The sequence below is a fragment of the Doryrhamphus excisus genome, linkage group LG7, assembly GCF_037039965.1.
Source record: "Doryrhamphus excisus strain RoL-2023G ecotype Guam linkage group LG7, RoL_Dexc_Guam_v1.1, whole genome shotgun sequence".
Lineage (NCBI taxonomy): Eukaryota > Metazoa > Chordata > Actinopteri > Syngnathiformes > Syngnathidae > Doryrhamphus > Doryrhamphus excisus.
The window spans coordinates 18464118-18481097 of NC_136363.1; the positions used below are offsets into that span (position 1 = coordinate 18464118).

Here is a 16980-nt window from a genome sequence, read left to right on the forward strand (position 1 = left end):
GAATGCTTGACTTTGCAATCTAGCATTAGCATTAGCTTCTTTTCTGGGCCCAACTGATGGAAAGATGGAAGTAGTCTTAATTTTTGGGAAGAAAAAAAAAACAATTCTGGGTAGCTGCAGGCGACTCTCCCGTAATTAGCTTTACTCTAAAGCGCCATGGCTGCCAGGCGACGGCATCAAACATGTGCGCCATCTGCACACTCATTTGCGAGGCCGCTGCCTCGAGGTTGTTGTTTTTTTTTAAGTATATTCTCTGTATAAACAAGTTAATTTGTACAAAGTGTTTTTTTCCCCCCCATGAGTGATGATGTTTATGTAATAAATGATTTCATATGCTACTGGTGGCATTGAGTATATTTTTTATACGTGTTCTTGTATTCCTCGTTTTATCAGGCGGTACCTGGTGTCTTTGTCAGGTTTGGATTCAGGCTCGGTGGCTACTTCCTGGTTGGACTCTTTGACCTCAGCAGGTTCTGGCGGGGCTTCCACAGAAGGCGTCCTATCCATGGACCAGCGCCTCTGAAGGCCGCTGGATGACGCCTCCTCGGTGGAAATGGCGGGAGTGGATCTGCTGGTGGGCAAGGCCTGGTAGTAGTGCTCGTCCTCGTCCAGCAGCTTACCTGGACTGCAAGGAAAAGACTCATAAAAAGGGGGCAAGGGGTTTTTATTCTCGTACACAACACTCTGACCTCTGTGTGACCGGTGCTGACCCGATGGGAGAATTTCCACACGGAGATCAATGAGTTTCACACGTTACCCAGCAATGACAGATATTCCAATCAGCCTCAATGACATGAAGAAAGGCTTGCAGGGAAATGCGTTTTTTAAATCCTTCCATTGATGAGATGAGATGTGAGATGAGATGAGATAATGATGCCTTTCTTTATCTTGATTATAATAATCTTCTCTATCCACTGCATCGTTAGAGTGATTGACAGAGGAGTCCAACACCCCAACATTCATTCATTCATTCATTTTCTGACGCTTATCCTCACGAGGGTCGCAGGGGTGCTGGAGCCTATCCCAGCTGTCTTTGGGCAAGATGCGGGGTACACCCTGGAGGGGTCGCCAGCCAATCACAGGCGACAAATAGACAAACAATCATTCACGCTCACATACTTATGGACAATTTGGAGTTACATTCCAAAAACCTATTTGAGGAGCCCAGAGAGGGGCTAACGTCATTGCAGCACCCCAATGAATGCGTTGCTCAAACGCAGTACAGTATGGGAAAACATTAAAGGAGTTTTTTTAAATTCATATTGGTACATGTTTGTATATTTGAGTGTGAAGTTGCTGTATGATGACTTTAGTGACTGTTATATTGTTATATACAATATTTTATACACTAAACTGTTATATACAATCACAGGGCACATATAGACAAACAACCATTCACACTCGCATTCATACCTATGGACAATTTGGAGTCGCTAATTAACCTAGCATGTTTTTGGAATGTGGGAGGAAACCGGAGTACCCGGAGAAAACCCACACATGCACAGGGAGAACATGCAAACTCCACACAGAGATGGCCAAGGGTGAAATTTAACTCTGGTCTCCTAACTGTGAGGCCTTCACACTAACCACTCATCACTAACACCACATAATGCATAGTGCAAAATGTTAGTATAATTATATTAGAATGCTAACATGCAAGCATTAGCATGCTCACACCTAGCATCATAGCGCAAAGTGTTTGTAAAGATCCTATCCCTGAAAATGCTAGAAATACTAGTATAATTATGTTAGCATGCTAACATTGATGTGCTAGCATCCCAGCACGATAGCACTAAGTATCTGCATAACTTCATATTTATGAAATTTGATTTTGGAAACCGGAGTACCCGGAGAAAACCCACACATGCACGGGGACAACATACAAACTCTACACAGAGATGGCCGAGGGTGGAATTGAACTCGGGTCTCCTAGCTGTGAGACTTGCGTGCTAACCACTAGTCCGCCGTGCAGCTCACACCCCAACATGATCACACAAATTTACCATTTGAGGATTTGTCACCATCTTCACTGTCATGCAACAGCGGTGTTCCACAGGGATGCGCTTGTAGTCCCCTTATCTTCACCCAAATACAGATCCCTGCTATTCATAGTAAATGGCGAAAAAGGTACACTCATAATAAGGCTTAATTTGATATTCTGAACCAGAGGTCATTAATAGTGCTTCTCAAATAGTGGTCCCGGCCCCCCTCTGTATGCAGAGCGCCATGATTAAGAACCCTGACCCCATCCGTGTTTGCTGGGCTACAAAACCTAACCGATGCTAAACTGCCGTCCTGTACAACACCCACATGACAAGACCCTAATGTCATACATTGAAAGACGGCCACATTCATATTTCCAACATTACATGCCACAGAACGTGTCCGACGGGTTGACCGCGACACAAGAAGACGCTAGTAAATTTCCCAGAGGAGGATTGTGATGTCGCACGCCATTAAACACTGTCGTTATGTCGGCGCCATAGTGCGTTTGGCTCACTGTGTGCAAAGAGGATGTTAAATCAGGCTTAAAAATGGACTTACTCTTCTTTCCTGGGCTTGCGTTTGTCATCCTGGACGGAGCGCTGAGAGGAAGAGCGAACATGTCAGTGATGATCATCTATAGTATGAACACAATAACTTGATGGATGCTCAAGTTTGATAACCTTTATGGCGGTCTGATAATAAACCTTAATGAGCAATGGTAGTTGGGAATTGTTCAAATGTCAACTGCTCTGCCACATTTTTGGCAGACTCACATGAATCAGCGTGTAGTAGGTGCAGTCCTCAGGCGTGTTTAGGGTCTTTGGCTGCAGGGTTCGACGGGGGGGCCTCGACAGTCTTTTGTCGGCTGAAAAGACAGGAGGATGAAATTTTAGAAATGTGTTCCAAAACTCCAAAACTATTCCTGACATTCTAACAAAAATAGGGATGTCAACTGGATAATTCCAGTGCATTTGTGCCTTGGTGCATTCGTTCCATAGAACAACAGCATGAACGGACTGAGACCGTTTGTCAGTCATACTTTGTCTCGGTGGGTGGAGGCGAGGCCAGTCGCATACAGAGAGGGTAGAGGAATTGAACATAGTATAAATTAAATTAGTAGGTTGTGATATATTTTCTGGGCTGCACTGCGGACAAGTGGTTAGCACGCAGACCTCACAGCTCGGAGACCAGGGTTCAATTCCACCCTCAGCCATCTCTGTGTGGAGTTTGCATGTTCACCCTGTGCATGCGTGGGTTTTCTCCGGGTACTCCGGTTGTATATGTTCTATATGTGCCCTGTGATTGGCTGGCGACCAGTCTAGGGTGTACCCCGCCTCTCACCTGAGAAGCAGAACTGGAGATAGCAGAGATGAAGATGCTGAGGTTTTCATTGGGGAGTGACCAGGATGGATAGGATCAGGAACAAAGTACATCAGAGGGACATTACATATTAGAGGCCTCATTCATTCATTTATTTTCTACTGCTTATCCTCACAGGAGTCGCCAGCCAATCACAGGGCACATATAGACAAACAACCATTCACACTCACATTCATACCTATGGACAATTTGGAGTCGCCAATTAACCTAGCATGTTTTTGGAACGTGGGAGGAAACCGGAGTACCCAGAGAAAGTCCACGCATGCACGGGGAGAACATGCAAACTCCACACAGAGACGGCTGAGTGTGGAATCGAACTTGAGTCTCCTAGCTGTGAGTCCTGCACGCTAACCACTCTTCCACCGTGCCGCCCCGGTAGAAAATCAATGAACAAATAATATATTTTCTTTAGATTCTGTTTAGATTGTTTTTTTCCCCACAGGCTTTGCTACGCATCTTAAAACAAAGTATTGTTTTTGTATAGTATATATACTATTGTATAGTAATGTATTTTTCGTCAACAAATGCTAACCTAGTTTGATATTGCTGTTAAAATGTGAATGTAATGTTAGCACTGTAGCTCACATACCGTAGCTACAGTATGTTAGCGTTGCTATTGTTTGTGATACATGGCATCCACTATGTTAGACAAGTGCAGAGTTACAGTATGGAAAGAGTGGATAAATAGCACTTGCTTCATGGAGAGAGAGAGACACAGCTCATTAGCATTAAAGCTACAGGAACCCCAAATGATGTGTTCTTCAGTCGGGCTTTTAAACACTATTGTGGGACCCGTTAAATTGTTGACTAATATATAAATAGCGGACCTTTAAGAAAGCTTCATGGTGGGCCCATGGTTCAAGCATGCAGGCATCACCAGCGGTCATAATCACGTTCATTCATTACGGCCCAACCGGGTCACCGCAGAGACGACCCGAGCACGACCTTTGACTTATCGAGCAGCCCTCCATTCAGGCTGCAGTTTAACCTCCAGGCCTCGGCGGGTTAGAATTTTCCAACAGACACAAAAAAAAAAAAAACGTTTACTAACTTTGCCAAGCGCACCCCAGCAGGGGGTGGTTGTGAGCAGCCGGTCGCCATTCATGCGTGACGCGTGCTGTAATTTATCATTTGTGTCAACGGTGACGGACGGCGACAATATTCCACAGTTATTGCAAATATATCACAGCGACCTTTCAGCGTTACTCTTTATTAATCATGTTCAAGCAAGGGGGAAAACAGGTGAATAAAATCCATCCAAAAGCAGGCGAAAAGTTTCTAATATGATTGAGCAACTCTGCCTGAAAGGTCACTTTGTATTACAAAAGGAACAAGCGCAAGGCAATTCCGCATAGCCTCTAATTGATTCTGCTATAATTGTCACAAAACGTGATTAAGCTTTTGACGACCTTCCCCTGTGAGGAGCAATGTGACCGGCACGTTTTATTGTGTGCGTCACAAAACCATTGTGATGGAGTTGATTATTATGTGCATGAATTTATGGAGAAGCGAGCTGGCAGTGTAGCAGCAGCAGCCGTGGGAAATAACACACAGAAGTTTACACGTAACCTCCGGCCATGTTGGTGTCAACGCAATGGAAATAGCATTTGCTCTAGCAACCTTCTTTCGAGATGCTGGAGTGAATCAAGATGAATATTATTCACCAATCTATTTTATGCTTATTGTAGATTGAACATAAACATAAAAAGAGGGGAAATAGCAGTTCTATTAAGTCTAATTGAAATGTGAGAATGACACATAAACATGGCCGCCTCCATGACAATACCTTCTAATACAATTTCATTCATTCATTTTCTACCGCTTTTTACTCACGAGGGTTGCGGGGGTGCTGGAGCCTATCCCAGCTGTCTTTGGGCGAGAGGCGGGGTACACCCTGGACTGGTCGCCAGCCAATCACAGGGCACATATAGACAAACAACCATTCACACTCACATTCATACCTATGGACAATTTGGAATGGCCAATTAACCTAGCATGTTTTTGGAATGTGGGAGGAAACCGGAGTACCCGGAGAAAACCCATGCATGCCAACTCCACACAGGAATTGAACCCTGGTCTCCTAGCTGTGAGGTCTGCGTGCTAACCACTAGTCCACCGTGCCGCCTATAATACAATTTCAATGAGAGAATCCAACAAATGACAAATCCTAGGTTATTACTGTCCTCTGAAGCTCTAACCTTTCAGGAGTGGCGGCGACTTTTCCACGCACCCGACAGTGCGCTCACCTTCCCCCCTCCCCAAAAAAAGCAATTACTTATTTTGATGACACGTTGGATAGAGAAGCGCTTCCTGCCTCGGCACTTGACTTTCACAGGTTTCCCGATCTAATCAAAGGCTCACGAGAATGCGCCGCAGATAACGCAGCATCCCTCGGCGGGGAGAGACGGAAATAAAGGCCTCCGCTCCCGTGTGGAGAAAAAACAAGAGTGTTATGGAAATGCAGTGCTGGTGGTGGCCGACATTGTCAACTCTACTGGCTCAGAACCATAATTTAGACATTCATTAGCAAATGTATCTTTTGTATGGAAATGACAAAGCCGCATTTCACGGTCAATATTTTTTTTCCACTTTTCTGACCTATAAATGTCGTTACAATGTGGTATTCTCGTGTTAAAGATGCCAAATTTCAAATAATGATGTTAGCGCATTTGGAAGTAAGTCCTGAAAGAAGTTCCTTTATGATATCCAAGAGGAGCACACTTCCTTATATGGGCGTGTCTGTAAGCAGATAAGCTCTCTGCCCTCCCCCAAGCTGCACTTCTGTGTACTGTGATAGCAAAGCCACATTTGTTTACGATTCCTAACAACGCCACCATCGGGTACAATTGGTTCCTGATTCCCTACAAGCAAATTAAATGGATTTTAATCTGTCGACAGAATTTCACACAGGACTGGTTTGTGAATATGGACCAGTATGCCGACAAAGTACTACTTACCATTGAGTAAGTAGCTTGAAGTAACCTCTTTTCTTGAGAAACTTCAGACTGCCCAGTCTCTATTTCCGGATTGGGATCCAACACATTTGGCTGCACTTTAAAAGCTGACATTTTAAAAAGATCAGCATTTATTATATTTATTTTTTCTCTTTTTTTCTTCTTTCTTTAATCTTATTTTATTTATTTATATTATTTAATGTTATTTTTGTAGCTTTGGGAATATTTTTCTTCTAATTTTACTTTACCGTATTTTTGTCGGTTTTTTTTATTTATTCATATTTTTATTTATTTATATGCCCAAAAATTGTATTTTTATTTTATTTGTTTATATATATATATATATATTTTTTTTATATTTTATTGATTTATTATATTCATTAATTTTCTACCGCTAATCCTCACGAGGGTTGCGTAGGTGCTGGAGCCTATCCCAGCTGTCTTCAGACGACAGGCGGGGTACACCCTGGACTGGTCTGATTTATAATACATTATATTTATTTATTACTATACCGTTAGCTAGCGCCTAACTCCTTTTAAGTACTCGCTAGTGTGACCAACCACAGCGGAGTGGGTGTGCCTGGAGGCGGGGCATGGGTGGAATACATTAAAACAGACCGTTTTCACAGGAACCACGAAATCCAAAGAAATACAGCTGAATAGGTGCAGATTCTGGAAGAACTGTAAAGCTTTGTGTGCTGGTTATTGTGTGTAGCCGCTCTTTAGGAGTCCACAACTCCTACAAAGCATTGTAGAATGCTTTGCATTGTTTACCACATAGCATCTCATCCTTACGTGATTTGTGTATCTGAGGAGCAAAGCCGTTGATTGTCTTTCCTTTCACGAACATGCCATTCTTCTCTGGGTTTGATTGATGGGCCTGAATAATCTCTGTTAACTTCTGCTGCAGGGCCACAAAGTTCTGAGAAGTCTTTGCAATCTGTAGGGGAACATAGCAACGAGTGAGTGGGGTTAAATTCTGGTGGTAAACAAATTAAGTGACCTGTTTGGAGAAGCTCTCCAGTTGCTGGGCTTCATCCTGTGCCGTTTGCTTGAAGGCCTTCAGCTTCTTGCGTTCTTTGTAGCCTCGAAAGTTGCTTTGGATCTTCACCGCAGCCTCTTCTTCCTCCCCTGGTCTGGCTTTTTCTGCATCAGCTTTATGTTCTAACACAACATCAGAGACATCCACAGTGTCTTCTGCCACTTCTAGCTCTACGTCATTTGGAGTTAAAGCTTCGAGGTTCTCGTCGGTTGCATCGTCATTGAGTTCTTTTGACTTCCTGTCAGGGATCTTTCCTTCCTCCTCAAGTCGCTTGCGTTCCTTGTAGCCTCTGAAGTGACTCTGAAGCACCACAGCTGCTTTGGTCTCCTCCGAGTCTCCTTCCTCATCTGAAGCTTTCTGCTGAACCGCCGTGGCTCGCACCTTGCCTTCCTCCTGAAGCCTCTTCCTCTCCTGGTGACCTCGGAAGTGACTCTGAAGCACCACAGCTGCTTTGGTCTCCTCCTGCAAGCTAGTGGCATCTCCGTTGTCCGACACCTTAGAGTCTTCAGGCGTGGCTTCTTCAGCCAGTTCAACCTCCACCTCGTCTGCCGCTTCGATAGTCTCGTCATCCTCCGGTACCTGTGTGTGGTCGCTATCTTCGTTCTCCTCGGCTTCGTATGTGCTGTCTTCCTCCTCATCGTCTGGACTCTTTACCCGCTCTTCGTCTTCCGTGCTTGTCCACTCTTGACCACGTTGAGGTTCTAACAAGATTAATGGAACCTCCAACTCGGCTCCAGCCATTGTCTTCTTTCTCTCCTTGAGCTTCTTCCTCTCCTGATAGCCTCGGAAGTTGCTCTGCAGGACAACAGCTGCCTTGGATTCTTCCTCTTCATTGGGATGATCATCCTGAGGGATGTTCTTTTCTGGTTCCTCTGCATTTTCTGCTTTCTCTTTAGCTTCTCTGGAAAAAAAAGGTAGAATTTTATCAAGTGGTACGGTTTAGAACAGTAAATTGGCATCCATCTTGTATTTCTTACCGCTTCCTTTTGAAACTTTTCCTTTCTTTGTGGCCTCGGTAGTGCGCCTGAATTTTTGTTGCCGCTTTGTGCCTCTCCACCATCTCCTTGTACTTCTTTTTTGCAAGATAGCCCCTGCAGACTGAGCGAGTAGACAATCAGTCAAAACAAGCTGCCCCCCCCCATCATCTAAATCTGTAGTAGCTCTTACCGGATTGAAACTGGAGAATGAAGGCTTGCAGCTTCACTTTCTTCTTTTCGTCTGAGACCCTTTTTCGAGCTTTATAACCTCTGTATGCTGGAAAAATTCAACCGAGAATGACATTGTCCCCGTTTTTATTTATAACATGCATTGTTGACGAACCTGACTGCAGCACCAGAGCACCTTGCGCTCGCTCCTTTAACATCCGGCGGTAGCGTTTGCATCCCAACCAGCCACGGATGCAAGCCTGCAGGAGAACAATCCGCTGCGTTGCCTGCTGCACCATCAGATTGAGGTATTCTATGTGGTAATACTTGAGGAAAACCTAATCATCAAGGCAAAAACAAGCAGACTGAGAAACAGCTTCTTCCTAAGAGCCATCACCACCCTGAACTCAGACATACAACGTACCCGGTCATTAGCATAATGCAAATGTGCAATATTTTCCATCACTGCCCCTGTTCCTACCTCAATCATATTTATTTATTTAACAACCCATTACAATACACTCATATGTGACTTTACTCATCTGTACACACCAGTCATTATTTGCACTATTTGCACTGCATTATGACCCATTGATCATTGCACTAAAATTAATACAGTAAAGTCTCATTATATCGATATCGGTTATAACGAATTACTGCTTATTACGATACTATTTTCATTTCCCGGCAAATTTCTAGTCTTTTATGATATAATTAGTTCCGTTAGTACGATACCCGGTTATTATGATAATCCGGTTACTACAATGCCTTTTTCATCTCCCGCCAGCCAATTTGGTCTGCTTATATCGATACAAAAGCAGCTTAAATCAATCTTTGCTTAAGGATTTCAATACCAAAAAAAGAACACGGCGAACGGCTGCTTCCAGTCAACTTTATTTTTCACACTTCCACCACCAGAGCGCAGCACACACACCGATTCCCGCACTTCCTGGTTTACAGGTCATGCACAACCCGCCCCACATAGCTGGCCAAACACATGCCTGCAACAGAAGAACCAACTGACATAGCATACACACCTATTCCAACGAAGACACAAGCGTACAAATACATGTATTTAATTGTGTTGTATTCAGATATCTTTTTATCGCTTGCAATAATCAGTTTTTCATATGTACATGCTGGCGTTCGTGGTTTCTCTCGTGTGTATAGATTCTATACACATGAGAGAAACCACGAACGCAGTTGGTTCTTCTGTTGCAGGCATGTGTTTGGCCAGCTATGTGGGGTGGGTTGAGCATGACCTGTGAACCAGGAAGTGCGGGAATCGGTGTGTGTGCTGCGCTCTGGTGGTGGAAGTGTGAAAAATAAAGTTGACTGGAAGCAGCCGTTCGCCGTGTTCTTTTTTGGTATTGAAATCCTTAAGCAAAGATTGATTTAAGCTGCTCGACATTGTTCTATACTATAAAACAATGTCGAGTGCATTATTGCCCACTTTTAATGCAGTTCGGCGCAGGATCGGATATATCGACAGTCTGGTTATATCGATATTTTTTCCGACTCCCGACAATATCGATATAACGAGACTTTACTGTATATCTGCTCCTGCACATGCTCCTGTGCGATACTATGTGTATATTTTGGATATCTTGTATATATCTTGTTAAATTGTCTTTTTACTCTACTTTATATACTCTTTTTTGTTTTTTAAACTTGACTACTGCACTGAAAAGAGAAGCTCTCCAATTTCGTTGTACATCTTGTATCATGACAATAAAGGCCATTCCATTCCATTAAACACATGTTACATTCCAATTCAGCCAACAGCATGTAGCATTAGCATGGCTCCTTTGTATAATTTTACAGTAATACCTTTGTTTTCCCCATGGCCCAGTTCTCCAGATTGGCTTTCTCCAATATCATTGTGCACGTCTCTGGAGTCACAGCTGGTTCCTCGTCGGCATGGAAAGCTAAGATGTGATACCTGTAACCGCCGCGCCTCATAAGTCGGAAGCAAACAAAAGCACCAATGCGACTAAACAAATTAACAACAACCTCTTCAGGAAATTAGCAAAAAGGATGCGGTGAGAGTAGCCCTGCCGGCGGATCTTGGCCGTCTCTAAAATGCCAGTGTATCGCAGCTGAACCAGAACCTTCTCCCGGTCAAACTTGTGGGCTTGTCTGTCGTTATTGGGTTTTATGCAGCGAACAAAGTGGGGCTGTCCCGTGACCATCTTGGACAATAGATCCATCAGGGAGTACTAGAAGGAGAAACACATCAGCGTAACTTTGGGTAGTTCAGTCTAGTGAATGAAAACATGCTCTTACTCTGAAGTAGGACGCCACAGTCTGCGTCCTCATGTTGGTGGTTTCTCGAGGATGGTAAGGCATGTCGGCGTCAACCGGCTGACAAAACATAAACGTTAAATTTGTCACAAAAAAAACAGCAGCTGCTGAATAACTACACTAAATGCAAGGGGGGGGCGGTGATTATTATGATTTCAAATGATAGGGAGTACAATTAGCTAATATTATAAAGCATTAGCGAGTAGGCCAACTTTGCAACTACTACTTTATCAACATTTGCTATTGTACTTTGTCACCGAGAGGCACATCGAGAAAGCATTGTGTTTTCAAATCCCGAGAAGGCTGCAAAAGAAATGCAAAAAGCATAAACCAAACTACCTTATTGAAACACTTATATGCTAGGACTACGTTAAAAAGCCATAGCATTTCAGTATGTGGAATCAAACTATGGAATGGATTGAGTAAGACCCTCAAACAATGCACAACGATGAGCCAATTCAAGAAACAATACAAGCAGTTGATGTTTGCTAAATACAAGGATGAAGAGTCTTGAACCAGTCATGATGTGATATACATATCACTATATTGACACTTAGTATGGTACCCATTATGGCATTGTAAAAAATAAATAAATAAATAAATAAAAACAACTATATTAGGAAAGCAGGAAGTTACTATGATACCCATTATGTCATTGTAAAAAAAAAATAAAATTAATAAAATTAAAATAAAAAAACTATATGAGGAAAGCAGGAAGTTACTATGGTACCCATTATGTCATTGTATGATCATATTACCTCGTACTTCGGTATGTGACAAAATTAAAAAAACCTTTTAAAATTCAAACAAAACAAAAAAAAAAACTTAAAACCATATTAGGAAAGCAGGAAGTGAACAAATGTAACTGTTACTGATTGTAAAAGTACCAGATGGAGGGGTAGGATTTAATAAGCTTTGCTTCTTCCTACTCCTTTTGGACATGTGGAACTGTGAACTGATTATGTGATGCATTCAATTGTAATCTGATGCATGTTCAAATGAAATAAAAACATTACCATTACCTTTCTTATGATAATTAAAATTATACACATGCTAAACATTAGTGGTTCATTGACTCATTCGTGGTGAAGATGCATAGTTAGTAGGATGTAAGTGGACAGAGCAAGAGACATTAATAAAGCTATTTTTTAAAAGGTGACTATCCAAGGGTGATGCAAACAAAAAAAATGACAGGTGAACTAGAAATACAAATGTTACCTCAGTGAAATTAAAGGAACTGTATAAGGTAAGCACTCCCATCTTTACCATAGGCATGCAGCAACAGCAGGGGGAAAAGGAGACAAAAAGAGTAAGAAGATAAAATCAAATAAAAAGCTTTCACCAATATAGTAAAAGCAGTGGAAAGCAGTGGAAAGTAAAGTAAGAAGATACCTTGGCGAAGGTGATGGTGCGTGTGGGGGTCCGCGGGCAGCATAGTGTGTTGATGCCTTTGCCTTTAGTGTGTGCAAGGTTGCCTGAGAAATAAATAAAAAAAATAACATAGAAATGTCCCTGTTCTTGGACCACACCCACACCAAGACAAGGTTCCTCATCTCACTCCAGTAGACCCTCGCTGGACATCTTCTAAATCGTATACTCGCCTGTTTTGGTGAGAGGATGTGTGACAAGTTTGCGAACAAGCTCGTTCTCCGATGACCTGAGTAGGAGGACGATGTCAGCCGGTAGTGTGTCTCGATTCTTGGCCAAGAAGCCAGCAGCATTGTATATCACCTTTAAGAGTTTAAAGGAAATAATTAATGGTAGGAAAAAATAACTGATAAGTGATCGAGTACCTTTCCAGCATAGTGGTGAATACCAAATCCAAGGTCAATTCTCTTTGGTCTCCAAAAGCTTTTGGCCTTCAGATTGTCTTGGAATTTCTCTTAAAAAAAAAAAAAAAAAAAAAGGACACTGTCAGAGTTTGGCGAAAAAGTAAGCAAAACCAAGTCTTTTTTTTAAAGTGAACTGACCTACGAGGGTCTGATCAGTGGCCTGCGGGAAGCGACTTTCCTCATCGAGCAGAGACAGCATTCCCATCGGTTTCTGCAGAAAGAGGTCCAACAGAGGCCGGTTGTCCTCGTACTCAATCATGCGAGCGTCCACCTCCTCGTTGAGGTACTCGTCCTGCGGAGAGACCGCAAGGCTCACCAATGATGATGACTCAGGAGCTTGACGATACTAGAGCCTTATGGCTGCTTTTATGACTCTGCACATTAGTGGAGACGTTTCTATTCTAGCATTAACAGCCCACTGGGAATGGAATGGATTGTCAGCATATGCATAGAAGATTGAAGAAAAAACATCCACAGCAGAGGTCTCAAACACGTGGCCCGCGGGCCCACTAGTTTGAGGCCCCCACCTTGATATGAAAGTTTAATGTTAGTGCGACCCGTGCAAGTTTGATATGGATGCTGTATGGTATCATGTACCCAGAAAAAATTATTACGTTTGATTAATGTTCATGTTAAAGGTTAAATAACTGTTAATAGTTATCCTCCCTATCCGTGTGGAAGTGGTAAGTTTTTTGCTTTTTAATTTTAAAGGAAATAACTTGGAGGCTACTGTTTAGGTCACTAGCTCTCGAGTTAGCATGTGTCTCAAGACCCTGCAGTTGCGCAATATGTTGTAAATAAAAAGAGTATAAATGTGACTATAGTCGTGTTTTGTCATGTCTACAGGGCTCTAATAATGCTTTGTTCATTTTAATCTGAAAAAAATAATTTGTCTACCCACCAACTATATGTGGTTTCTTAATTTTTAATTATTTGCTGTTTGCTGATTGATTTTCTTTATTCTTGATATTATTTTGTGTAGAAAAATAAAAATGAAGATATTTGAGAACAGTGGAATGTTTTATCAGAGCTTTTCTTGTAGAAAATTGGAACCAAAGCAAAGTTTATTCATTTTTCTGTTTTTAATAAATGCGGTTTTTGGGGTTTTTTTGGGGGGGGAAACCTGATGCGGCCCAGCCTCACCCAGACCCTAGCTCCAGTGGCCCCCAGGTAAATTGAGTTTGAGACTCCTAATCTACAGTATGTGCTTTAATTGTAGCAAGTAATAACAATTATGCTAAAGAGTATGGTAGCAGGCAGTATAGCATAAATGTATGTCTGGGCCTGCTGCCAACAAGACCCCAAGAGTGGATTTAAGTCTAACGCTGTCCTCCACTCCTAATTGAGCCTTGTTTAGAATGATTTATAGGCGCTCTCCATGGGTAAGACCAAATAATTTAACAGTAAACCATTCTTTGCCCTCGCCCCAGGCAACCCCCCCCCCCCCCCTTCCGCTAGAGGACTGCATAAACGCAATGCATTTCAGCCTTGTCGTCACACTCAGGTGACAAATGATAACTAGTTTAGATGGAAATGAATCAGCGGCGAGGTGGCGGATGAGCACTGAAGTGCTCTGGATTTACCTGCTCCCAGGCAAATACGTGCTGGTTGAAGTAAAACTGGATCTGCTCGTTGGCGATATTAATGCAGAGCTGTTCAAATGAGTTCCTCTTGAAGTTCTCGAAGCCGAAGATGTCCAGGATGCCGATATTCAAACCCCTGTCATCTTCACTGAAATGTGTAACCGCTCTTATTAGATGACCAAATGATGCATTCAGGTGCATTAGATCTCACCCGAGGTGACTGTCAGGCCGAAGCAGCGTATTAATATGGTTGACGATCCAGCTGAAGAGGCGGCCATAGAGAGCCTTGCTCATGGCGTCCCTCACCTCCGCCGCTTTCTCCACCGTGTTGGGCCTTACGATGGTCTCGCCCCGGGCCACCACGCAGTGGGAGGTCAACGCTTCCTGGAGCTCATCGGAGCGGATGCACAGCAAGGATGCCACTGAGGCAAAACAAGACAAAAAAAAAAAGTGAATCACTAAAACTCATCCTTAGGCTATGATTGTGATTTATTCTGCTTATTTATTCTCATTGAAGTGATACCCGGCGACAGCGAGGCATAGCACGTTTTTATATTAGCGAATAATAATAACAACAAACAATGCGGTAGAATATCTGATCACTGACGCACAATGTATGCTGGGAAATGAAAATACTGCAGCAGCCATTGTATTGAGGTTAAGATAAGATAAGCCCTTATTAGTCCCGTATAGTGGGTAAAGTGACACGGCAACAGAATTGTCGAGATAATAAAATATCAGCGTCTCCAGCAAAGAGGGCACAAACAATGTAATCACATCAGTACATGTCAAATACTGCACGTTTAAGTGGAAACGCGTGCTAAACATCGTCCATCTTACCGTTTTCCAGAATGGACATGTTGGTAATGTTGCTCTTGTCTGTTTGGTGCTCGGAGGCCACTGCAGAAAACTCGACATCGCCCGAGTTGAGAATGGCAGCCAACGTGCTGTAAACACTTCCCAGCTCCTGCAGAGACAACTTTATTTAACCCGTTTTACATTTTAATGCATAAAAATAATCACATAACATTTGTTTGTTGCAGGAGTGTCAAACATGCGGCACTAGTTTGAGGCCCCCGCCTTCATATGAAAGTTTGATATGGATGCTGTATGGTATCATGGACCCAGAAAAAATTATTACGTTTGATTAATGTTCATGTTAAAGGTTAGATAACTGTTAATAATTATCCTCCCTATCCGTGTGGAAGTGGTACGTTTTTGGCTATTTAAGTTTAAAGGAAATAACTTGAAGGCTACCGTTTAGGTCGCTAGCTCTCTAGTTTGCGAGTTAGCATGTGTCTCAAGACCCTGCAGTTGCGCAATATGTTGTAAATAAAAAGAGTATAAATGTGACTACAGTCGTGTTTTGTCATGTCTACAGGGCTCTAATAATGCTTTGTTCATTTTAATCTGAAAAAAATTATTTGTCTACCCACCAACTATATGTGGTTTCTTAAGTTTTTATTATTTGCCCTTTTATTATTATTATTATTATATTTATTTATTACTGATTGATTGATTTTCTTTATTCTTGATTTGTTTATTTATTTTTCATCTTATTTTGTGTAGCAAAATAAAAATTAAGATATTTGAGAATAGAGGAATGTTTTATCAGAGCTTTTCTTGTAGAAAATCGGAACAAAAACAAAGTTTATTCATTTTTCTGTTTTTAATAAATGCGTTTTTTTTTTGGGTGGGGAAAACCTGATGCCCCGCCCAGACCCTAGCTCCAGTGGCCCCCAAGTAAATTGAATTTGTGACCCCTGCCATAGATGTTTCTTTAGTGATTAATACTAAAATGAGAGAATAAATAAAACTAATTCATTTAAGAGATATGTTCTGTAGCCCTCAGTAATAGCCAGGTAACAAAAGAACCTTCAATTTATTAATATGATTCTTTTGAGGTTCATTTTTTATCATTTTTGGAAATTGAAATCGAGATGTATAGTGACAAAAAAAAGGCCTACATGCCCACACCAAACGTATCAAACCAATATACTCATGGATGAGGAAGCCTAAGAAAGTAACCAAGAGGTGAGAAGCAAATTTGATGGTAACTTTTAGTGTATTTTATAGCGGATTTAATACACGGGTCAAAACCGACCCGTTAACATAAGAGATGATACCAGAAAGCTAACACAAGAGGAAGGTTAAAAACTGCTGCATTTACAGAAAAGTATGCCTTCAATTGGTAATAAAAGGGCAATAAAATCCAATGATGCTCAGTGATTAGCAAAAAAAAAAAAACCAAGGTCCAATGCTGCCATGCGTTGGACAAGAATAAGTGCGATTGACACACACATCCCAAAGGCAATCAGCGCTTCATTAGCCAGCACGGTGGGAGGAGACGTGCGGTTCTGAGCGGCTCATACAATAAAGTTTTGTCCTTTTTGGAAGTGTCTGTCCACGTCTCGTGTGAGCATCAAGGTTATATGTGTAACGGCGTTTACCTCCAGGGAGAATCCGATGACTTTGAAACACTGCTCCACTGCGTCAAACTGCTCCTTGTAGGAGGTGTTGCTGATTATGTCGGGTCCTAGCTTAATGTGATCGTTACACAGATATCTGTACACCATTGGGGAAAGCACAAAGACGAGATAATGGGGGTCGGAGCTTTAAGAGGGAAATTTAGGCATGTTTAGGTATTCAGGTTACTTTGGAGTTTTGCTGTCGGAGAGCTTGTAGTGGGCCAGCTTCTTCCTGTCAGCCAGGCCTGCATAGATGTAGTAGAAGATGTGGAAGTTCTTTTCCCCT

At 42.2% G+C, this 16980-nt stretch overlaps 1 protein-coding gene across 11 annotated transcripts in view; it reads right to left on the reverse strand.

Moving 5' to 3' along the window:
* Positions 1-16980, reverse strand: part of myo3a (myosin IIIA) — a 45159-nt gene that overhangs the window by 1040 nt on the left and 27139 nt on the right. For 8 of the 11 annotated variants that reach the window (XM_078792292.1, XM_078792291.1, XM_078792294.1 and 5 more), the window contains 22 exons: positions 16882-16980; positions 16677-16791; positions 15067-15193; positions 14438-14648; positions 14227-14374; positions 12782-12935; positions 12605-12693; positions 12413-12542; positions 12204-12286; positions 12030-12071; positions 11061-11114; positions 10794-10871; positions 10521-10726; positions 10338-10449; positions 8683-8845; positions 8530-8616; positions 8340-8460; positions 7324-8263; positions 7116-7260; positions 2760-2851; positions 2545-2585; positions 401-625 (listed from right to left, as the gene is read on the reverse strand). In XM_078792292.1, coding sequence (XP_078648418.1) covers positions 401-625; positions 2545-2585; positions 2760-2851; positions 7116-7260; positions 7324-8263; positions 8340-8460; positions 8530-8616; positions 8683-8845; positions 10338-10449; positions 10521-10726; positions 10794-10871; positions 11061-11114; positions 12030-12071; positions 12204-12286; positions 12413-12542; positions 12605-12693; positions 12782-12935; positions 14227-14374; positions 14438-14648; positions 15067-15193; positions 16677-16791; positions 16882-16980 — 3462 coding nt within the window. The remainder of the gene's footprint in view (positions 1-400; positions 626-2544; positions 2586-2759; positions 2852-7115; positions 7261-7323; positions 8264-8339; positions 8461-8529; positions 8617-8682; positions 8846-10337; positions 10450-10520; positions 10727-10793; positions 10872-11060; positions 11115-12029; positions 12072-12203; positions 12287-12412; positions 12543-12604; positions 12694-12781; positions 12936-14226; positions 14375-14437; positions 14649-15066; positions 15194-16676; positions 16792-16881) is intronic. The other 3 variants (XM_078792299.1, XM_078792297.1, XM_078792298.1) reach the window with 2 other exon arrangements.